The sequence below is a fragment of the Drosophila guanche genome, unplaced genomic scaffold, assembly GCF_900245975.1.
Source record: "Drosophila guanche unplaced genomic scaffold, DGUA_6, whole genome shotgun sequence".
Taxonomy (NCBI): Eukaryota; Metazoa; Arthropoda; class Insecta; order Diptera; family Drosophilidae; genus Drosophila; species Drosophila guanche.
In genome coordinates, this window is record NW_022995750.1 from 2,757,852 (window position 1) to 2,781,348 (window position 23,497).

At 43.5% G+C, this 23,497-nt stretch overlaps 2 protein-coding genes and 1 long non-coding RNA gene across 4 annotated transcripts; 2 read left to right on the plus strand and 1 right to left on the minus strand.

The window, feature by feature from the left end:
• The first annotated feature begins 1,358 nt into the window (after positions 1 to 1,358).
• On the plus strand, positions 1,359 to 14,309 carry LOC117586030. Of its 2 annotated transcripts, none has more exons than XR_004573968.1 (2): positions 1,359 to 1,420; positions 14,220 to 14,309. It is a non-coding gene; the product is annotated as an uncharacterized LOC117586030 (long non-coding RNA). The 2 variants fall into 2 exon arrangements; XR_004573967.1 differs by lacking the exon at positions 1,359 to 1,420 and adding an exon at positions 1,729 to 2,399.
• A 75-nt stretch (positions 14,310 to 14,384) lies between these two features.
• Positions 14,385 to 21,553, plus strand: LOC117586026. Its single transcript, XM_034275861.1, has 4 exons — positions 14,385 to 16,143; positions 16,205 to 16,444; positions 19,916 to 20,053; positions 20,110 to 21,553. The coding sequence occupies exons 1-4, from the start codon at positions 14,772 to 14,774 to the stop codon at positions 20,388 to 20,390; spliced, it is 2,031 nt and encodes a 676-aa protein (XP_034131752.1). The 5' UTR covers positions 14,385 to 14,771; the 3' UTR covers positions 20,391 to 21,553.
• Positions 16,696 to 23,023, minus strand: LOC117586027 (protein NASP homolog). Its single transcript, XM_034275862.1, has 5 exons — positions 22,871 to 23,023; positions 18,270 to 18,638; positions 17,552 to 18,198; positions 17,206 to 17,486; positions 16,696 to 17,148 (listed from the first exon to the last, which is right to left on the minus strand). The coding sequence occupies exons 2-5, from the start codon at positions 18,599 to 18,601 to the stop codon at positions 16,822 to 16,824; spliced, it is 1,587 nt and encodes a 528-aa protein (XP_034131753.1). The 5' UTR covers positions 18,602 to 18,638; positions 22,871 to 23,023; the 3' UTR covers positions 16,696 to 16,821.
• Between the last annotated feature and the right edge of the window lie 474 nt (positions 23,024 to 23,497).

Here is a 23,497-nt window from a genome sequence, read left to right on the forward strand (position 1 = left end):
AAATACTTGACTTCTACATTTTTACCAGAAATATACATAACTTTTACATACTATCTACATGAATTTACTTTTCATTTACATTATTGCGCATACGACTCTTTGGTGCGGTATGCCAAAAAAGTTGCAAATTACATTTAAATTATGTTCCATTAAAGTGGCAAATACTCTTGGGGCTCCGATATAGCTTAAATTACCCTGATGGCCTTGTACTGCCTTTCTAGGGTTAAGCTATAAGCCAGAGTCATTAGAGAAATAATTGCTCTTACGACCCATTGGTGCTCTGCCAGCCAGAGTGGATTTTCCAACAGCAGCAACAGCAAGAAAAAGAAGAAAGCACAGGTACTCTCTTGCACTGATACGACCTTACACATAAACGTTTATACACCCATACATAGGACAAGGGTAAGTTAAATTTATACGCACAGGCACCAACAGGTTGCCCCTCAGCAGCAGTAGTAGCAAAAACAACAGCAGCAGCAGCGAGACATGTGTTTGCCTTCAATGCACAAACACAAAAACAAACACAAACACAAAGGCAGGATAGGGCCAGGGTAGGGCAATAGAGGGAGACCGACAGACAGACACCTTTTGGCCATTTGCTGTGCGCTTAACCGTTACGTCTCGCCCATAAACAACAGAAGAGAAAGGCAACCAGGCAGCGAAGTATTTGATACCCTTAGATAGGGTTCCAAAGATATTTGTTGATGGAAAATACATTTATTAAATAGAGTTGGCCTGTGATGAAACTCAAGCTGAAGCTTCTACGTTATACTCCATTCTCTGCTTTACATTTTATGTTTTTACATAATCATGGCACCCCTCTGCAAAGGGTATCAATGTAAACCTCGCGCCTCCATCATCCATTCATCCATCGATCCCCTCGGCAACCCCGCTCATTTGCAATCCATTCCCCTGGAGGACTGCCACCCCTATCCGCTGTTTGATGGCGTGAAATCTGTATGCAAATTTAATGATTGTTGGGCCAATTGTGGAAAATTTAATAAAAACCAAAATAAATAAATTATCGTAGGTGTATAAATTTGATCATTTTTGGGGGCAAATGCTAACCCCTTAACCCCCACCGCTTATCGCCACCCGCTAATGCCAAACGGAAGCCGGAAATGTGTCTTGTCGCACAGCCAGGGAAAAAAACTTAAAAAGAAAAATGCAAGCGGCAAATGGCAGGAAGCCAAAAAGAGGCTTTTGGTGGGTGGAAGAGGAAGGGTAAGTCACTCAAAACTGGGCACCAAAAACTCACTCAAGTGCCAGTCGAGTCCTTCAGAGCCGAAGCAGCACCCAGCCGAGTGTGCCGAGCGAGTCCTTAGTGGAGTTTTGTTTCAGTTCGCTTTCAGTCCGTCCTCGGCATTCGTGTGCAACAGACGTGTTTGTGGCGCTTGGAAACCAGAGAGTTCTGAATCAAGTAATACCAACAACAATCGCTGGTGGTAGCAACAACCAAACGACGACACACGACAGACTCTGATGAGTCGTCCTCCCAAATGCAAGATAGTGTTTGTGTTAGTGTTCGTGTTGTTGCCGCTTGATATTAGCCAAGTCAAAAGCCAAAGGCCCCAATGCCAATTGCAATATCGACTGAACTGACAGTCGGGGCTTAAAGTTACAGTTACAGTTGCAGCCGTGGTGCCACTTGAGTGAGAAAGTGAACTGCAGGGACCAGTGTTGTGTAATCTGTGGGCACAGTGGATTATTCGATCAGCAGAGTTGCTTTGATTCGTGCCTATCGGCGTAGTGTCTTTGTTTGTGCGTGTCCATGCATGTGTCTCTGTGTGACATACATTTTGTGGCTATTGTTTGTACTTTGGGCCCTCCGCCTAATGGCCTTGATGTCGTCGCCGTCGCCGTCGCCGTCGTCGTGTCTGACTGCCGCCACGCCTAGACAGAGGCTTGAATGCCTTCTTCACATTAAATTGATTTATTTTTGTTGATTTCTAGGAAATGTGTCCATGAAATCTAAATCAAAATTAAATGGAAAACAGAAATACTCAATGAACAGCTACAAAAGTAAACCCTCTATTAAGTGCTAGAAGCAAACATAATCCCAAGGAATTGCTAGCATACTTTTTGGGGTTTACGTCATGTTTGTCTACATTTAGCGGAAAAGAAAAGAAAGGGGAGAAAGCGACAGAGAGAGCGAGCGAGTGGAGAGAGAGAGAGAGAAAGATTGTTGTTGCCACACACCATGTTCCATTGTGCGCCTGTGTCTCTGTCTACGCCCACGCCTCCACCTCTGTATTTGTGTCCAAGAAATCGCTGTGCATGTGCCCCAATCATACCAAAATCCAGTCCCAAAAAATATCATCAACACCGTTCGAGCATCGTGCATTGTCCATTGCATTTGTTTAACTAATTGGCTGAAGGTGTTTTGTGCCGTATTTTACGTAAGTGTTGTTGAGCCTTCAGTCTATCTATTATAATCCCCCAACTAATTGATAAATAACCATAAGAGATATGTATACATAAATATTTATGTAAGTGCTTGCATTGTCTGTGTGCTGCCAACTATACCACATACTCGTATACTTTCATTCATTTACCATTCATTTAAACCACATTCAATCCAATACAGTTTGTGACACTTTCAGCTTTAATGGCATGCCTTTTGAATGCGAAATTCAATTTAATTTATATGCTTTACTTTAGCCAGCACCCGTTCAACCATTTATGTCTATAAATATTTAAGCAATTTCCGCACACATTTATGATGATCTCCATTTTGATTTAACATTCGCCCGCTTCCTGTTAATCCTCTCGTCCAATCTCGTCCTGCCAATGGAAATCACATTAGCGACTCAGCTCTCGAGGACTCTATAAATAAATGAGAGTTATGTGAGTTACGAGCGCTAGTCCGACAGACTGAGGGCACTGACGATGACATTTTCATGCGCGGCTATCTCTGCTCGGAAGGGGGGATTACTCATACGTCGCATTATATGAAAATATAATTTGCTTTCTTGTTATGGCATGTCGTCGTCCCGCTCTGTTTTCTCTGCTTTAGGACATGGACATGGCCAGCGTGCGTGTGTGCAAGAGATATGGGTACGTAGTCCCCACTTTTCCCCTCTATGACTGTGTCATAAGGACCGCAATCAGCTGAGCAAACGCGTCAGATGCATGCATTTCCAGACTGGAACAACGGCAGACTCCTAATAGAACAAGTGAACAAATTTGGAAGCACAAAACCGAAGTGGAAAATACCCTAAAATAACTACTGCAAGTCTTTCCTTACTCTTTTAAGTCTGTAAATTTGAAGAAATCTTCAGATTTAGTTGGTAATTCATTGGTAATCTGAGTACCCCTCTCTAAAGTGTATCCCAAATGCCAAGGAGTTAAGAGGGTAAAAGGGTTTTCTGCCTGCTTGCAACGCTGACAAGCGCGTTAATTTGCATAGTTCATGCCACGGTTCCTAAGCTCCGTTGACACATGAGCTGCATTTGAGTGAGCTGTTCCAAAACGAAGACGAAGCATTCATTAAAGAGTAGACATTTATGGGAGGAAACACATTTTGCAGCTAAACAACCATTTAATGTTGAGCACACTTTAACTTTTCTGTAAGCCTTTTGCTTGTCAGATTTATGTTCCCTCTTGTAAATGATAACTTTGATTCGGACTCGGAACATTTCCCCATTTGTGTAGGGCGGCATCCGACATCCGTTGATGCCGGCGGCAACATGCTATTCAGCATGGAGCATGACATTCCAAACAGGTGCAATGACTACAATGCAATTCACTCGCAAAAGGTTGGCAGGCATCGGGGATATATGTATGTATGTTTGTAGGAGGTACAAGAGCAATGTCAATCCGGCGTGGCTGTCACATCGGCATCATCCTCTATCCACCCTGCTCCCACACCGCCTGCCTGAACTACTCTCGTAGTTCTGCCATTTATTCCTGGCGGAGCCAAAAGTTTTTTATGTGAAAAGATGAGAAGCTGCTAGGAGCACTGGAGCTGTTTTGGACCAGGGAGTCTTCATGATCTTTGGGATTTTACTCTGTGATAAGTGGAAAATGTTGTAGCTGAATTTAAAAGTGAAAAACAATCGAAATAACTGTCTTACACTGGTAGGAAACCGAAATCTGTGTGCTGTAGCACTTGTAGGGGTCTGTGATTCGTGATTGTTCACTCGAAGGCATCCTTCCTGTTGCCGCTGCAGCACCTCTACACGAAAACATCACATCCTCTGTACGCCTCTTCGATTACGGGGTATAAAAATCGAACCGTTTGACATGTGACCAACATGTCAGCAGACAGGAGGAGAATTTTGCTGTCTATTTGTACGAATAGGAGGAGCCGAGTGTGAGTGTGAGTGTGTGTGTTTGGGTGACAGCAGTCTTGAATGCATGCCAAACAGGTAGAAAGAGTCATCTTAGACATCTAGCAATCGGCAGCCATTCGCGAAGAATTTTACAAATGCTTGCTTCCGCATCAAGCGTTGGTGCATTGTGAGAGTCAGGGATTCTAAAGGGAATCTTATACGACAGTATACAATATATATATTCTCGTATGTATTAAAAGCATATGTATATAGAAATGGAGCTGGGGGCAGCACAATGCATATTGTGGCGCCACCATAGCATCAGAGTGAACAGCATTCGTTGAGGTTCTTTGCCTCCTTTACGGCCATTGTCTGGCTGAAGCTTGCCTGGCCTTGTGCTTCATTTTGTTCATACAATATCTTATGGTTAACAATGTTGTGTGTCTCCGCCATTGTTGCAACTTTTCATTGTCAGCTGTTGACTTTGTTTTTGTGGCAAGTGGTTGCCTAATAAATGCTGCACAATGTACCCCAAACTATGCTTAAATTAAACCACATAAAACATGCAATATGTGTGGATAAATGTACATATAAATTGATGTATAGATTGCCTAAATGTAGACACAGTGTTTAGGCTTAATCATAAATAATCATTTCATGTTGGCAACATTTGATTTATTGCAAAAAGTTGTTATATGACACGAAAAAAACAACAGCTACAAAGAGCCCCACAAACATGAGCCTGTAATTGTTGTCGGCTTTTGGTTCTGCCTATGGTTCTGGTGCAGGCCATGGCCAAGTCCTCTGCTTATTATTCTCTCTCTTTATTTGGTGTATTTTGTTTTGTACATATTCCTAAAATGTTATATACAACATGTACATACATAAGTATACACATATTGTATTTTGGCAAGACATGCGACATTTGTAGCCTTAATTTGAAAGCACTCGCCGAGGATAAGAGAAGAGCAGAAGCAGCCAGTATAGCCAGTACAGGCGAGCGGCTAAAACAGCAATAACAATGTCTGAACTTGGCCAACTTTTCATTATGCAAAGTGAGAGCCAAGTGGCATTAACAATTCCGGCAAGAGCACCAGCAACAGCAACAGCAACGGCCAAAGATAAAGATACAAATATGCGTATATATTTGTGTTTATACACATATGTAGTGTATATGGATATACTGATATCAATTTGCCATATCAAATTATGGGCCAACACGACAGGGGCTGGCCTCGTGGGTGTGGTCTCATTAAGGGGCCAAAGACTTATTCAAGAACATGGAATTATGAAAGAAAAGTTGCCCTAATGCCCTAAAACAATGGGGAACAGGTCGTTACAAATATTTACAATTAAGTTGAACAAAAAGAAATCTTTAAACTCTTTGCAGTTTTTTAAATGTATTCCCTAAATTACGAAACTTTATTATTTGTAGCTCCTGAAAACGTTTCACAAACATTATTATTGCCTCCAAAAGAGCATACAAATCTTTGGCCTCATTTAAGGAAAACAATCACTGATTTTTCTGCAGAAAACTTTACCTTTTTGGCTACTCCTTTGGCTTACCTGGAAGTTTGTTGTTTATATTATTGTTGAAATTCGAGTACTCGTATTTCATTTGGCTGATTTTTTACCCAAAGACCCAAAGAAAAGAAAAGTTGTTCTGCCCTCATTGTATTTTTCGGTATTTTGTTTGTGTGTCTTTTCTGGTTGCGAAGAAAACTTACTGGGGGTTGGGTAGGGAGACGCTCAATTGAAATTCGCATTTGGAAAATTGGCAAAAACAAGTGCTTTAAATTCAATATAATTGCAAAGACACAGATGTACCAATATATACACATATATCCATCTATATATAAAGGAAAATAAGGCCAAAGAGGGTAAACTTTCCACATGCCTTGAAAAATGAGCGCAAACAGAGCAGCGTCTGACCTGCGTTGCGTGGGGGCTATAATGGCCCCCTTATAATGGTCCAAGGGCCCCCATGGACTTTTGACTTGATAAATGGCCTGATTTGACTTTCGACTCGTAAACACACAGATATATACATACATACCATGTATACGGTAAACAAACTGAAGGATAAGCAAACAAAGAAGAACTGAAAGTATGGCTTAAATGCTACAAGTGCTCGGCTCGGGCAATTGATTGTAAAATACGAGACCCGGCATCGAATTGATTGTCTACCGTTTTGTATTGAAGCACAGAGCATATTGAATTACCCAGACAAATATATATATATAACGCATAAAATGCTTTACAAACAGCATGATAAATAAAACGTTGGCCCTTTCCACACGCCCTGTTGTCCGTGCGACTAAATAATTTCGCTCAATTGCCATACGTCCTCTGATGGTCTTAAATATTTAATTAAAATTCAGTTGACTTGTGTGCCAGGGGCAGATTATGGTCGTTTATCTCAAAGCTAAATTATTTCATTTGAAGTTTAATGTTTATTAATTGCTGGGAATGATAAATACCTCAGGAAATGCCAGGGCCTAATGTTCTATCAAATTAAATTGTTCTCTTACTGTTCTTTAAACACAAACTTTTCCACTTTCCACTCAATGGAAACCCAAAAACTCGAAAAAATTCCACAAAATTCAGATAGAAAGTGGAAAACTAATCGAACACCAAATTTAAACCAGAAGAAAAAAAAAACATTTTGACATGCTACCCATAGAGTTTAATTAACCTTTTTTATCGTGATGGCTGCCAAAACCACAGCTCTTGACTATTAAATAATTAAAGCTTGACGTCAATGCAGGTCCTCACAAACACACACAAACCTATAATCTATATCTATCAGTGTAGCTTTATATGGACTATATATAGGCCCCTGGGACATGCAAACATTTCGCTTGATTTAAAACGCCGGTAAACGGAAAACGAGAACCCAACGGAAAGCGCAAAATACTTGTAGTCGTGGAATGACACACGCATCAGGCCGATGGCGGCGCAACCCACATCCTTCTTTTGCAACCCGCTTGCAATTTTGTTAAGAATTTTTTGCAATTTTCGAAATGCATTCGAGTGCACACGCAAATGTCACGGGTGGCTGTCAGGACATGACTTCTACAGTAAAGTTATGAACGTCGTAGCCTCAACAAGTGAAGAAATTATGCAAAATTATGCAAGTCCGCAGAGCGTTTTAATTGCTGTCTGGCCAGCAAAACGTTAAAACTTTAAATTTCAACTTTAATTTGTGCCATGAGGCGTGCCACTTGCCACAGACAGGAGCGAAGTCGACAGAAATCGATACCAGAAAGATGCATGAAGGGGGAAGATGCGCAGGAAATTATGTGTGGAAATGCATGAAATATAAACTTATTTTAATGGCACTTTTGCACCTATTGATAAGCTGAGTTTTTACGAGTTATTGGTTTGGTATAAAGATAAAGAAATGAAAGAAAAATCATAGATAATTGAAGGTATATGGAGATATATTGAAACGTTTATCTTGTTCTCAGATTCTCAGAATTATTTTACGCCAACTTTTAACGCACGTTCCTTCGTAAGCAAACAAAACGACGGCGTATACTTAATATTTGGAGGTCGAAAGAGCTTAAGTTTGTGGAGCCGCAGCTGCTGCCAAAAAGAACTCAAACTCTTCTGAAGCTTAGCCTTGACCAAATAAAACACTGCAAATAGGATATACTATAATCCGAATTATGGAAGCTGTTTGAGTGTGCCAAAATAAAATGGGTTTCATGTCGGGGCAATCTCATAAATAAATCGACTTCAATTGTCGTATGAGCAAAAACTAGTAAAGGGAATTGTTAAATTTTGTGTAAAGAGATAACATTTTGAATACGAAGTGAATTGCTGTACAGTGACTCATAGATACACCATCTACTCCACCCACAGATACACCATCTACAAACACAGCCACACCAACTACACAGACATGGCACCGCAGATACACAACCACTTTTACACTGGGATCATGGAAGGGAAAATATGAATATTAATGTCTGCTGTGCACTCGTTCAATGAACATGGCTAAGCCATTCATATTCATGTAAAGACACTTTCACTCACACTTTAGGTCACAGCACATTTACATATGTCTGTGTAAAAGGTACAGAGAAACGGAACGGCCGAATGTACTTCCCATCAAATGCAATTAGAATTTCGAAGAATTTACGAAACGAGTTGCAAGAGGAATATATAGATATACAGGAATAAACATTCGAACATCAGTGTACCAGTAGCCAATATCCCTTTCCTTTGTTTTTTCATAGCAAAATCAATATAAACTATAAATCCAATAAACTACGCCACACTCTTCACACAGTCTTCATAGCCCTCCAGCTGCCTTACAGCCATGAAACGCAGTGTATTTACGTGTTAAGCTAAACAAACAACATGCCAAAAACCTGCTTTAAAAGCAAAGTGGCTAATCATATAGGAAAGAAAGTGCAGAGGGGTTACAGAGTTCATGGAAAATGCCAAGTGGCTAAACCACACACTTGAGTGTTTTTGTGGGGGCGTGCACCGCCGAGTGTGGGCGTTTGCAGGACAATTCATATTTCATTGGGATTAAGGTCCTAAGTCAACTGAGAAATTGCTTTAGACGCACCATCGATTTCTTTCGGAAACGGAAAATTCAAAGCCGAAGAAAAACAAACTTTCTGCTGCATCATTCTCGCTGACTTGAAATATTTATATTCAATTTGACATTTTTCGTGTGGCGTGGCCTTGGACGGGACAGCTGCTCAAAGCATTGCTGTGTGTGCAACATCCACCAGCTCCACTTCATTGCACTAGACACGAACATGCCCCGGGGGCAGGCTCAGACCCGCACCTACTCATGCTCTCTTCCACATCCACCTACACTTCCTAGTGGTCCTCCCCACAGTGTGGGTGCTGACATGATGCCAGCCTGCCATGGCATGTCCTGACGATTGCCTCATAAATTTTTTAGATTGACCCGAATACCAGAAACCTTTGACATCATCGCTGGCTTAGAGTTTTCCTCCTCCTCTGACATTTGGGAAAACTTAAGCAAAGAAGGAAAAACTATACAGAGGGTGAGTGAGCGACCTGCCTTGACCTGCCTTTCATGTTGCCTTGAACTTCCGCCCCGAGGGGCACCCGTCTAATGAGCTTTGGATTGTCGCCCCACATTATTGTGTGCAAACTGATAGAGGATGCTGTGGGCGAAACAATTGAGCTTGCTAAACCTCTAAACGAAGAGCAAGGGAGCAGCTTCCGGTCTCAATTCAATTTATGCATTTGCTGCCCATAAAAATCCGCGCGTTAAGCAAAAGTTTTTGGCACAAACTTTACGACTTTGGCCTTGAGGATGAGGATGAGGTGGCCCCAGACAGAGAGTGAAAAATCGCTGGCAAAATGTAATCCAGCAGGCGCCCCAAAAGATATATAAATAACCAAGCCGCTGCCTGCTGCCATGCCACCGGGTAAAGGTTGAAATGGAGAAATGTCGACTGGAGGCGCGCCCTTGAATGCAGTTACTTTTTGGCCAGTTCGAGGATTGCGTATAGGTAATGTTGGTGCGAGGAATAGAGCAACAGTGTTACAGTGTTACAGCACAGCAGCAGGCGAGAGTGAAAGTGGGTCTAAAGAGCTTTGGCTCTGGGCAATTGGCCAAATCACAGACCCAGATATCCCCCCTACAGAACTGGGCCAATGGGAAATGCCACAGAAACTAATCCCAGCAATCCTATTGTGTCCCGTTTCTGGCATACTCGTAATGCAGATTGCAATTAAAGAGGGATTATATTCATGGCACACCCCACCCTTCTTATGGGTATTACATTTCATATTAATGCGAGTCAGTGCCACACACAGATAGCGAGTGGTGGGCGTTGCAGACGACTCTGTTGCATGTTGGCATTTTTACAAAATTAACTGCTTTTATCTAGTTTTACTTTTTATTTTTGTTTGGCAAACGTACGGTACTGCACGTCTGTGTATGTGACAACCCATTAATTTAGTGGAAATGTTTTCCATGTCATTGGAGCCAGAAAAACACACACACCAGCACAAGGCTGAGAGAGAAAAACCGGTAGCTGGTAAATGCCTGTTACTAAATTACGGCTCGGTTGGCATGTGTTTAAGTATGTGTTTGTGTGTGTTTGGTATAGCCATTAATTAGTGACCAAGCCAAAGGATATAAAGATATTTAAGTGATAGTTTGTTCTCTATAATTATATAAGTGCTTTTTGGGGCGCAAGTGAAATTTATTCGCTGGCTTTAAAGGTGATTTATCTGTGTTGAAATATTGATTCTGAATAGCTTAAATGAGAGGTATCAATAGCTCCCAATTATAAAGTATTTCTACTCCATACATCACCACATTATTTAACCCATAAGAACGTAACTCATTTTGACTTGAAAACTTTGTCCCAAAGGAAAATCTTGTGTCAGCATTTAATTCAATTTCACATATTTTGGCAGTCTCAGTCTGTTCACACCTTCTTCCCCATGGTGTGATTTATGTGCATAATTACACAGAAATTGCATAAGATTAGTTTTAATTAGTTTGGGCAACTTCCTGTGCCAGCAGCAGCAGTGGCAGCCAGAAATACTAAATAAATAACTTGGGCTGCAGTCGAGCCAAAAGCCAAGGGAAACTTCAACTTGTGTATCCGCAGTGGAAAGCTCGCAAGTACCCGCATCGGCATTAGGCAGTGCCTGAGGAGCATCCATCCTCCGAAGTGCATAGGGAAGAAACATTTGCTGAGGTGCAGGAACCTCTGAATTGCAGGAAGTAGCTGGAGCATGCAGGGGAACTACAGAAGAAAGTTTTTCGAGCGCCGCCCAAAAGCAGGCGGCGATTTCTTACTTGCGGTTGGTTGCTCCTCGTCTCTCTCTTTCTCTCTAAGCTACTGCTCCTGTTCCTCTTCTGACCAAATGTTCTCTCATTATTTTTCATTTGCATTGCGTCATTTGTACAGAAAGAGGAAGGCAGTTACAGGAGCTGGAGCAGCAGGAGGACCAGTACCAGTACCAGTAGCTGTGCCAGAACTCACTGTCTGCTTGGACTCTTAATTTAGGGCTGACCCCCTTTTTTGGGGTTCTCCATTTGTTTTAGTTCGTTCCTCTTGTTGCTGTTGCTGTCGCTGTTCGTTGATTGTCAAGGCGACCGCACGGCCGCGTTGCCCGGGAAACAACTAAAACAAATACAACAAAAGGCATAGCAGGGAAAATTTCCTCTGCTGCTGCCACATGTGTAAGGAGAATATGTATGTTAAGTGTTGTTTTTAATTGCCTGCATAAAAAATAAAGACATTAGCCATAAGGCGACTCCCATAACAATTGTTGCTTGGGGGAAAAATCCACCCCTGAAGTTGCAGAAACAAAAGGTATAGCCATGAATGTTTAAGGTTAATTTTCTCATGGAAGAGAGTTTTAGTAGAACCAAGAAAGGGCGCTTCGTGCTTTAAAGAAGAAAGTAAAAGAAAGAACTAAATAGAGTGTAGAAACTTAGACCCGTGACAGATTCTTTCGTGAAGTCTAAGAGTTTTTAGTGAACTAAAAATAAACCCTAGATCCCGTTTTATACAGCGAACTTTCTTCTATGGCAAATATTTTCTAAAGTTTTCCAAGACCTCCTTCTGCTTTGTCTTCCGGTTTGCTTCTTCGTCTTTTGCTCGTTGGAAGTGTAAACACTGCCACAAGCATTCTCCACAATTCTCCACAGTTATCCACATTCTGCAACCTGCTCTTGTGGCAAGCACAGCCACACACACCAAGTCACAAGGGACCCAACCCATACAATCCCACCATCCCTTCTTCAATCCACTTTGCTTTCTCGCTTTAAGTACCCCATGCATGGGGTGGAGGGGCTACTGCTGTTACTGCTGCACTTTTCGCCAACTTTTGTGCAAAACCCTCACGTACACAGCGTTGAAGCTGCAGCTGCAGCCTGCCTCTGTGTGTGTGTGTGTGTGTGTGGAACGTGTCGGCTGCCAATTGCATTGCGTAAGTGTGTGGGTCGTTGCTGGCTGCCACTCTCTGCCGCTCTGAAAGGAAGTGCTGAACCGACTGCCAAGTGGCCAACTCTCTGCCATAATCAAATTATTCCCATGCCCCGTGCCAAAGCCGAATTGTGTGTGTGTTGGCCACAGAGCTGGCTGACAGGCTTCAGGTGGCTTATCATGCGTTGTAATTAATTTGAGCTGCTCCAGCTGCTACTCACTCTGACCTCTGGCCTGAGCCACTGACCAAACCAGAACTGAGGCAACCCATTCGGTCTGCCCCAACACGTGTGCCACTTGATCAATTATGCAAACGAGTCGAGTGGCGGATTATTTCTTCTTTCGTTTCCATTAAGAATTGAACAAACCAAACGAACCGTGAAAATATGCCACAAAAAGATGCTTGTACCACGCGCACGTGCCAGGTGCTGATCCTGGGGCGTCTTCTGGATGATGTGCGAATGTTTTTTATGGCATACATTTCGGTGGCAATTGGCTGCAACTTTTAAAGCGATTTCGTGGTATCTCTACTCTCGAGGGGAGTTGTCTTGGGCATAAATCTATGAAACTATTTATGCCTTCATTATTTAGTTCCTTGCAATAAAGCCATGGGACTACTTTTCACCATAATCCAAGGATTCATTCAGCGATTACCGACTGCCGTAAATAATTGTTTAGACTAGAATTCCAATAAAAATTCAATTAGAATGAGGCCATAAATTATCTATTCCAAAGAGAATTAAAATATTTAATTAAATGTTCAGCATTCCCCTATTTATATTATGTTATACATCTCTTTAACATCACAAATATTCCGCTGAAATAACACAAATGCACCAACATGCAAGTATATCATTAAATTCCGGCATCTAATTAAAGTATTTTAAATTGCTTAAATGTGTTTTTGCCTTCTAAACGAAAATACCACTACAACCAGCAAAATTTGGCCTAATTTAAATGCAAGTGTTTCATTAAAATGAAAATTAAAACTCATTCTCCCGTACTCTCGTGGCAGCCACAAAGCAAAATCGAAAGCAAAACCACTTGCTGCAATCCCAGCTGCCGGACCACAAAAAGCAAACACGAAACCAGTACCAAACCCAAATGATATGCAGACCGACGGCCAGCCTGGTTTGGGGAGAACCCGGTGTACATGCGGTGGATCTAGATCCCTCATAAACATCCGCATTGGACTAGAGAGTTCCGTTTCGGGGCCTAATAGTACACCTGGTGCGCCTCCTAATGGGGGGCAGTGGCGAACACACACAGCAAATTCAATTTGTTCGTGGGGAAAATGGGAGAAGAGTGGCAGCCAGACTAGAGGAATCCAACCTCTAACCATCAGGCTAAAGGCCAGAAGCCTGGCCAGCGGATATCCGCTGAGCTGGGAGCTGGGAGCTGGGGCCAGAGCCTCATGCAATATGCAACAGCCTTCATTCCGCTTCCCAGTCGTTACACTCGGATCCGGGTCGCGTACAATTGAATTTTTGGGCAATTTCATACTCAGTGCCAATTCAAATTTTTAGGCCAAATATTTGGCTGCCCCTGGAGTTGGAAAACTATGAAATTAGATTAAATTCCAGTGGGGGTTAGGAATCGTAACTCGTAACGAATTTTAAATGCAATTTTTGGAATTTGAAGAGTCCATTAGGCGGAAACTGGTGCTCTATATATGCTGTATTTTATAATGGCTTTTAATGGAATACGACATTTTAAGGATTGCACGATATATGCTTTTGTATTTTAACTAATAAAGTCATCTCACTCTATCTCACACTCGCAGCTAAATCACTTTATCCCTCTACTGCATACTGTCTCATCTCTAGCACACACACTCTTAATCTCTCTCTACGTAGCTGAGCCATTTCTAAGTACTAGTACTATCTTACTACTAGTAACTATCGTAACTGTCTGTCGTCTTTGTCCTCCTGCTAACTCTTTTTCAAAACTCATGTTGTACATTTGTTTTCTTCTACTTCTTTTCTTTTTTTTAATATAGCTTTCAAGCTAAAAGTAGTCAAAGAAAGAGCAACAAAATCAAAATCAATAAACATAAAACTGTAAATTGGTAAAATACTCGCAAACAAAAAGCAAAGGCAAAAAAGTCGTGTTGTGTTGCCGCAACAACAAACAAAAAAACAACAACAACTACAAACAACAAGCAAAAACTACAACAAAAATAGAACAAGAAAAAGATAGAAACAACAACAACAATAACAAACATCTACTACAAGAACAAACGCCGCTAAGTAGATACAAATCATAGAAATTTCTTTTGTCGAGGCACCGCGCAAAGTTACATTTTGCATAGTAGACTTTTAGGCGCCGCACACTTAAAGCAAAACGAATTCAACAAAACACGAAACAGACAGACAGACAGAAAACAAAACCAACCATCCATCCGACAAGTTCAGCAAACATTCCAAGCAAAAACAAAAAGCAAACCACCATCGCCACCAAAGCCACAGCCACAGGCACCATCGCCGACACCACGAACCACAATATGAGCCTCAATAAGATCAAGAAGCGAGACTCGAGCGACTTATGACTGATGCGCTCAAAGGGCCATGGCCATGCCACCGTCAGTCTGGGCGCTGGCATTGGCAGCGGCAGTCGGTACAAGGTTACGTGTGTACCAGAAGTGAGCATCACATCGCCCACCAGTGGTGGCCTCCTCCATGAGGCACCATTGCCGCTGCCGAGTCCCATCTCGATCGCACAACAGCCACAGCCACAGCCACAGGCGGCACCACAGAGCAATGCGAAACACTTTGCGCTGCTGCAGCGCAGTCGCTCACAGCCACAGCCACAGTCATCGTCTAACAGCATTTTCTCCACGCCTTCAGGCATAGGCCCTGCTGTGGGCAGCGCCACTCTGGTCGAGGAGGAGGATTTCAGCTTGGCAGCGGCTAGTGTCAGCAGTGTGGCCGCCAAGAACGTGCTCCAGCGACAGTTGGCCACCACCACCATCGTTCATCATCAGCAGCAACAGCAGCAGCAGCAGGAGGATCTCGATTTGGATTTGGACAGCGATCGGGAACGGGAACCGCTGCAGAAGTTGCCGTTAACCTTGGAGGCATCGTGTGAGCCACCCAACGAGCTAACACCTCTGGTGGAGGAGGAGCCCAGCGCCAGTGCCGCTGCCGCCCAAGCCACAGGAGCATCCACGAGCAATCGCTATAGCCGCAACTCGAAGACCACACGCTCCTGGCCCGTCATCTATCGCAATCCGCACCACTGCGACTACGAGGCTTTGTACATACAGCAGCAGCAGCATCCCCAGGGATCGCAGAGCTTCAAGCAGAACTGCTACTCGAATCAGTTCAAGCAATCGATCGTCTACTCCAGCAGCAATGAGGAGGATCTGCCCGGCGGCGAGCAGCAGTTAACGGAGCCGAGGCAGACCACCTGCTACTATTTTGCACCCAGTCGCCACAACAGCATTTATGAGCATCCCTCGTCCGTGGTCGGTGGCTCCTTGCAGTTCGACGCAGGAAATTCGAGCGCTAACGCAGCTACATCCGCCGTTGCAGCGGCTGCCGTCGAGAGTCTGAGGCGCAGCAACAGCATCCTGTTGACGCAGAACAGCTGCGCGAAGGTAATCCAACGTCGTGGTAGCAACGGCAGTGGTTCCCCCACATCTCTGGCCTCACACATGGACGGCCTGGGCATGGGCAGTACGGCGGGAGGGAGTGCTTGCTGCTCCAGCTGCTGCATGGGTCCACCGCCGGTGCTGTTTCTCTTTGTCACCCTCCTGATGACCACCAGTGCCACGGCCATGCTGTGTGCCGCCATCATGACGGATCACTGGGAGCACGTCACATGGGATCGGAATAGTCTGGATCGTTACACAAATCGATCGGGTCTGCATCTGGAGTGGCTGCTGGAGGATCAGGTGGCCATGCTGAAGCCAGATAAAAGAGGTACGTACCCCAGTCCATCTATATCAGCTCTACTTTACCTATCTTTCCGGCTATCCTCCAGCCGATCATCGCTTTCGTCGCGACTCTGTATTCCTGGTGCCCATGCATGGTGGCATATGGACTCTGTGCATCGATCTGCCCATCCAGCAGCTGCAGGAACTGCGACGCAATCCGAAATTCCCACGTGGAGCCCCGCCATGCGTCAACTATCTGGCGGGATCCATGGAGAATGCACGCGGGGAGGAGCAGCGCAACGATTGGCAGCACAGTGAGTCACAGGTCACTCTGCAGCCGCATCTGAGTACGTATCTGGTGGTGGGGGACCAATTCCCAATCCATCCTGAATCCAAGTCCAATCTCTCTATACCTCTCCATTTGTTCCATTTGTTTAATACAAAACATTTGTTTATTTTTACGCACTTCTTACGCACTAAATTGTGATTGTAACCTTACAGAGACTTATAGAGAATTTTGGTAGAAAAAACAGCAAACATAGAGCATAAATAGGATCATAGTAGGGAGGGGCAAAGAGCATGGGGACAGTTGTGTTTGTGTTTTATAAAATGCAAGTGTGTGTGATAAAAAGGTGTTCTTTCATGGGTTTGGTTGTGGGGGTTTAAGTAGCTGATGTATGGGGGGTGATTGAGTGTGTGCCACTGGAATGTGCCGCTGTTTTTTCTACAAGGCGGGACGCTTGGCCGGCGAGCAGAGGGCCTCGGCCTCAGAGCCAGGCTCCTCGGGCTTCTTGCGCTTAATCAAATGCGTTATATCGGTGGGCTTGGCGGTGGAACTGCTGCTAATGGTCGACGAGGACGATGTGGCAGCAACAGCACCAGAAGTAACAGCAGCAGCACTGGACGATGAGGACGATGATGGAGAGCTGGCTGCCCCATTGGTGGATGAAGAGGCAGCAGCATCATTGTTGCCGCCGCCTCCACTGCTGCTACTGCCACTGCCCATTGGCTTGATGTAGCTATCCAAAGCAGCACGCACCTCGGCGATGGTCTGCAAATTGGTTTTAAATTAATAATAACACGGGGAAAGGAATAAGATTTCCCTTACCTGAGCCTGCATCTCTTCAATTTCCTGTATTTTAGCCAGTATCTCCTGCTTGGTCTCCTCCAAGTCCAACATATTGTTTTTCTCGCGCTCACTCAACGGCTCCTCTTTGCCCTTGATCTCTGTTATTTCCTCTTCAATCAAGGCACTGGAGAGGCGCAGCGAGGCGGCTCCCTCCTTGTTCTGCTGTGCCATCAAAAATGTCAGCCCAATCTTGTAGTGTAGCTCGGCGAGTGCGCGGCGATTCTTGGTTGGTAGGTCGCTCAGAATTAAGAGTGCTTTCTCTGGAAAATGCAATGGAAATACAACGAGTTAGTAAATAAAGTAAGTTTGCTCAAGGATTACTCACCGTAATCTTCACGTGCCGCCTCAAGGATTCCATTCTCAAATTCAATGTTTGCCAATTCCGTTTGAACCTCCGCCAAGTACGGGAGTCCATTGAGGCCCTGGCGCAAAAAGATTTTGGCAGCTGCCTCTAAGATCTCCCAGGCCAGTTGCAGGCTGCCACTGACGCCCTCTTCGATCTCCTCCTCATCCTCTACGCCAGCTACAGCTGCTGCTCCATTACTGGGACTGGCTGCAGCCTCACCATTCGAGGTGCTGGGACGCTCATCATCATTGACCGAGGCACCGCCATTGCTGCTGCTAACTTCTTCGACGCCAGTGGATGCCTTCTTGGCATTCTTCTCATCTGTTGCGGCATCTACAGTGGAATCGGCTTCATCGGTTTCCTCCTTGATGTTTTCCAACGCTTTGCCATTTGTGCTGCTGGCGCCATTGGATTCCTTCTTGGATGGGGCGGCTTCCTCCTTCTTCTCCTTCTCTCCAGCTTCCTTGGCCTCTCCACCTTCCTTCTTGGCCTCTCCAGCTTTATCTGCCTCGTCCCCAGCTTCTTCATCATCGTCCATATCCTCATCATCGTCATCGGCTGCCTCATCGGGCACATCAATCACTTTGTTCTCATCCAGAGCCATGGCAATCAGCGCCTTGGCATATCTACACGGAAGGACCAAGCATACAAGATTAATAAAGCTACAACCGTTCTCCATCGTCTGCCGCACACTCACAGCAGCAGGGGCTGGCCTAATTCATCGGCCAGCTCTCCGTAAACCTCCTCGTACAGCTGGCACACCTGGCTCAATTCATCAGCGGCCTCGTCGTAGCTCTTGACCAGAAAGTTACGCGATCCCTGGCTAAACAGCTCCTTTCCCTTGAGTATCTTTTCGGCTCGCTCTTGTTCTACTTTGCCGTTTCCCTCGGAGGCACCATCTGTGGCCACGGGCACAGCCTTGTCGGGTGTGGTGTCTGCATCGACGGCGGCTACTTTCTTGATTGTTGTCGGTGATGTGGTGGCATCGGCAGCGGCCGTTGTGACAATTGCTTCAGCTTCAGCAGACATATTGAAATATTGAATGCAGCAGAGAGTAGAGATAAATCTGGGGAATAGAGATAGAAGATAGGATTAGCTGGCTTTGTTTTCCTTGATTTATCCCAGGAGTATTATCCTAATTTTGTAGTCCCCTCCTTCATTCCCTTAAACCCTAAACAACATTTGTAGGTTGTGTGCCCTAGACGTCACTTTCGATGTATGTAGAAGACCACCACTAAATGTTTGTTCACTCTTTAAAACATACAATTTTGAATGTCATTCTCACATTACTCAAACGCTTCCGCTTTCGCATCGCTTTCTTGAACCTTTCCACCATTCATTCTGGCTTAAAATGTTGGCTCCAAGCTGTCGCACATTTCACAAGTAATTACCACAAATCCCATTTCCCATAGAGCAGAGTAGAGCAGATAAAAATTAAAAGCAAAGACAACTGCAAATACCCAGAGGAGGAGCATAACCGAATGTGTCCTGTGTCCTTGTATTGGCACCGTCTACTATATAAAGTAATTGCCACAAAAGTTAACTGAGTTTGCCTTCGGTTTCCTATATTGCCATATCGACTCCCTGGCGCTCTCCCGACCAACCCACAACAGATGAAAAATATCCGTGTCGATAGTTGCATGCCCGGTGGCAGCAAACGGTGAACCAGTGGAACAGCAAGTGTCAGAGCAGCAATGGGTGGCACTGGGAGAGAGGTGCAGAAAGTGGGGGCCCCGGAGGTAGAGGTGTAGCAAGTGTTTGGGGAAATATAGGTCACCAAGTGGTGTGGTTCAACTACCTTTTTGCCTCCCATTCCTACCCTGCATGCGTTCAAAAAATCGCATTTGCCACTTTTCCCAGCCTTTTTATGGTTCCGTGGGAACTGCCACCACCACACATATATGATTTAATTGCTGTTAGTGTCGGAAAAAGTGCCTTCTATTGGGTAATTGGTTCTAAACGTTTGTGTGTGTGTGGAAATACAAAAAGTTCCATTTTATGTATGGCCACAAATTAATTTAAGGTCTATAAAAAATCATTTTTAACCATAATAGGAAAACGATTCAGAGAAAAACAAGATTTGAGGTGGCAAACATTTGGGGTTAATAGTAACAATTAAGACTATTAATTAAGCAGAGCCAGATTATTTTCCATTCACTTGGGTAAGAAAATCCCTTTTAAGACATCATTCCATCATCCTAGATCTCTGCGTTTGCCTTTGCCAATCAATCTTTTGCACTTGTACTTGCACGTACACTATAATCTACAGAGTTAAGCAGCTTCTTAATATATCTAATCCATGGAAGGAATGGTTAATCTAAGTGAAACATATCCGTCTTATAGGAATGCAAAATCTCTCCATATCCTGCTCATTGGTGTGCCTCATTATTTTGGGCAGTGCCGCTTTGGTTGGAGCCTTTGGCGTCTGCCAGCGTCAGATTAGTGCAATCCTCATCACAGGTGTGATGTATCTCCTGGCAGGTGAGTCCTTGGAGATGTCTTATCCACTCAAACGTTGATAAATCGAATACTTTCAGCTCTCTTTGCACTCTTCACGCTGATGATCATCCACTTTAAGCGACAGCAGGGACGACCTATGCTGGACAGCGACTATGATGGCACTGTGGATGGCATTGTGGCACGCCCCGGGGGAGTGGCCATCATGGCCAAGCCTCTGCTGGGCGCACGCATATTCCTAACTTCCTGGAGCCTTGACTTGGGCTGGGGCGGCGTTGTACTGTGCGCCATCACATCGGTGCTGTGGATTTTGCTGTCAAAGATCATGCGGTATAACCCATTTTCGGCCTTAATGATTTAGCTAAACGCCCTGCCGCTCGGCGGCTATGGATATGCCGGCAGCAGCTATGGCAGCTACGGCAGCACCAATAGCACCAGCAGCGGTGGCAGCTCCAGTTTCCTTCTGGCAGCCGTCACCTCGTCGCAGCGGCAAAAGGAGCATCGTGGGGGCAAGGGTAAATACATTCTGTAGAGTGTGTGTTCTGCCCCCCGGCTTCAACCTAACTGTCTTTGTTTCCATCTATTGGTGTAATTTATTATCAAACTTATTTATAATCGTTCTTCAATGAGTGCTCTTATTCCCTAATCTTATATTAATGTACCAAGCAAACAAAAACTCAATTGCCTTGTTCTTATACACAACTTACTCTATAAAACATTATTGTGAACAATTATTGTACTTTAACCAGAATGTAAATTCAATTTACACTCTCTCTTTAAAACTTAACCCACTTACCCCTTTTTGTATTCTACACGATTCTACACGACACCAGAACTAAAACTACAACTACTTATAATCTATAACTAACTTTAAAAGCATATGTAAACTGTGAGACATTTATTTACACGACAACAAAAAACAGAGGCTTTTGCTTTAAAGTGCTTTCTAGTAAAAAGATTCGCTTGCAATAGCGTTAACCAAATCGAAAGTAGAGAATTATCTGTTCAGTGTGTGGCATTTGATTAAAATATTCCCAATTGATTGGAAGAAAACTTCAATTTAGCAATAATCTAATGGAGAAACAAGCAGTTGAAAGCTAGGAAAACGGCTTGGAAAGTACACCCTGTATAAAACTGCTTTTACTGCTTACAACTGTTGCTGCAGCTAGAAGGAGAAGCAACTAGTGCCCCATACTGCTTGTAACAATTTGAAACTGCTTTAATACTTTAATGCTTTCCGTCGGTTGGAAGGATTTTAAAAGAGTGTCACAACAGAATGAACGAAACTTCACACGAATTGTAGAACTAGACGGCTACTTAGAGCTCCTACTTGGAGTACAGTTGTACACAAAAAGTAGGGTACGCTTTGAAGCAACAAATGTATTGAGAACATCTAGTGCTTTAGAAAAAATGGTTTACAAAACTTATTGTATAGAAACAAAACATCAAAAACCAAAACAAGAGATGCTACAAGTATAAATATGGACAACAAGTGTATTTTTATGCAAACGCTTTGCCTTAAAACAAAACACAACACAAAGAATGTAAGAAAATTATTTAAATACAAGAAAAATACTTTCTTTTAAAAAGTTTACAGGAAATGTGTGAAATGTTTTGGAAGGGTTTACCTAGAGAGTGGAGCGGACGGATGACTACATTCTATAAATAGCAGATCGACAGATCATTTATGCCATTTTATGTGGCATGCACATATTCACATTTTTGGTAAAACATTTTATTGCAAATTTCAGTTGGCAGGCGGCAGGTTCATTAACATTTGCAAAAAAAGCTGCTGTGGAAACAAATTAAACAAACATGCAAATGAACTCGCACGAAAAAGACAAAAAAAATGTGTAAGAAATACCAGCAGGAAGGAGGAAGGGTATGTTCGCAAGCGAATCTTTGAATGCCCTAAAAGATCCATTGTTTCTTGTGCCTTTTTGTGCAATCAACACTGTCAAATCTATAAAGAATATCCTTAATTTTTGTATACTTTGAAATTTCCTGGTAAGATTATACAAGAGCCTGGAAGGGTATACAAAAATCGGCACTTTGCTGAGGAAGAAAGAGAAGGGACGAGAGCGAGCGAGATCAATAGCTAACTCGTGTGCAAATGCAGCTGCAAAGTCAGAGGAACAGAGAATCCAGAGCCAGGGGCGGCAAATTGAAAACAATGCGAGAAAAAAGCAAATGAGGAGAAAAGAAAAACGCCATGTGTGGGTTTTGTTTGCGCGCGCTCTCAAAACAATTACAAAATTCGCACACAACTACAGAAAACAGCAACAATTTGAGATTACAAAACAACGCAAAAAAGTTCATTCACCTGTATGTGCGCTGTGTCTGTATTTGTGTGCCGTTTCACGCGGCGTTTATGCGTTCGCTGGTGTCCGTTGTAAGAACAACTCTGATAAAATATTTGCACAAATGGCACAGAAGGCCCCCATAATGATCATATTATCTTATACTACATCCAAATCCAAAGTCGCATAAACGTAAACCACTATCTGCACAAACGCCAGTGTGTGTGTGTGTGTGTGTAATTGCCCGCCATTCGCCCGCGCCAACAAACACACTAATACCGGCAAGAAAAAAGCAACGCAATTGCCCATTAAATTAAAGCAAATGCCGACAGCACGTTTCACATATTTATAGCGAAACAGAAATTGCGACAATTAATTAATGTTTAGCACATACAACATATTACCTACAACAACAACAAAAGCACGAGCCAGGCCAAAATGAAATTCGCAATTTCGCTTGTCGCTTAGCCAGTATGTGTGCGAGTCAATGTGCGTGTGTGTGCATCGGCATTTAGCAACCGAAATTGGGGGAAAAACTTACCAATTCTTGGATTAATTCCACTGTTTATACGCAGAACGTATTCTCTTAGTTGATGGTCTTCAAAATTGTACACAAAAAACACTTTAATAGCACGTAAAGTTTGAAAAATTGCAACAAATAGGATCGAGCAACGCACAATCAGTGTGACCGCAGATTTATCGAGAAAATATACCGTCTGTTCCTTAGAAAGATACTGAAATATACCTAATACATACCATAAATATACCTAGAGCTTAACCCTCATAGCCCCGCTTTTTAAAAAGAACAAATTAACTTAACGTTCTGCCAGCACCCGCTAGGTGGCGGTGGACTGTCTCTCTGCTGACCTAATCCTCTCTTCGGCATGTGACCGCAAGGTATGGCATGTAGGTAAAAAAGGACGAACATTTCAAAGCTCCCCCCTTTTTCGCACCTGTTGAAAGGATCCTTATAGTGCATGCGAGAGCGTCTGGCAGGAGAGAATTTCCCTGAACGTTAAGACACAGGAGAGGATTTCTGGGATAAAACGCCGTGTAATTTACCTGGCGCCACTGGAATTTTTGTGACTTATTTTCCTGTCGTCGACACCTTTATTTGTGGTACAAATTTCGCAGCTTGCATCGTTAAGGGAGTTTCTCTTCCTTGCTA

Bases quoted from the DNA above. Each gene is read 5' to 3' on its own strand.
- LOC117586026 (XM_034275861.1), top strand. From the start codon at position 14,772: ATGCGCTCAAAGGGCCATGGCCATGCCACCGTCAGTCTGGGCGCTGGC. The intron at 16,445-19,915 runs GTACGTATCTGG...TCCGTCTTATAG, and splicing joins CACTCTGCAGCCGCATCTGA to GAATGCAAAATCTCTCCATA. The intron at 20,054-20,109 runs GTGAGTCCTTGG...GAATACTTTCAG, and splicing joins TGTGATGTATCTCCTGGCAG to CTCTCTTTGCACTCTTCACG.
- LOC117586027 (XM_034275862.1), bottom strand. From the start codon at position 18,601: ATGTCTGCTGAAGCTGAAGCAATTGTCACAACGGCCGCTGCCGATGCC. The intron at 18,199-18,269 runs GTGAGTGTGCGG...CCTTCCGTGTAG, and splicing joins TTAGGCCAGCCCCTGCTGCT to ATATGCCAAGGCGCTGATTG. The intron at 17,149-17,205 runs GTAAGGGAAATC...ACCAATTTGCAG, and splicing joins TTGAAGAGATGCAGGCTCAG to ACCATCGCCGAGGTGCGTGC.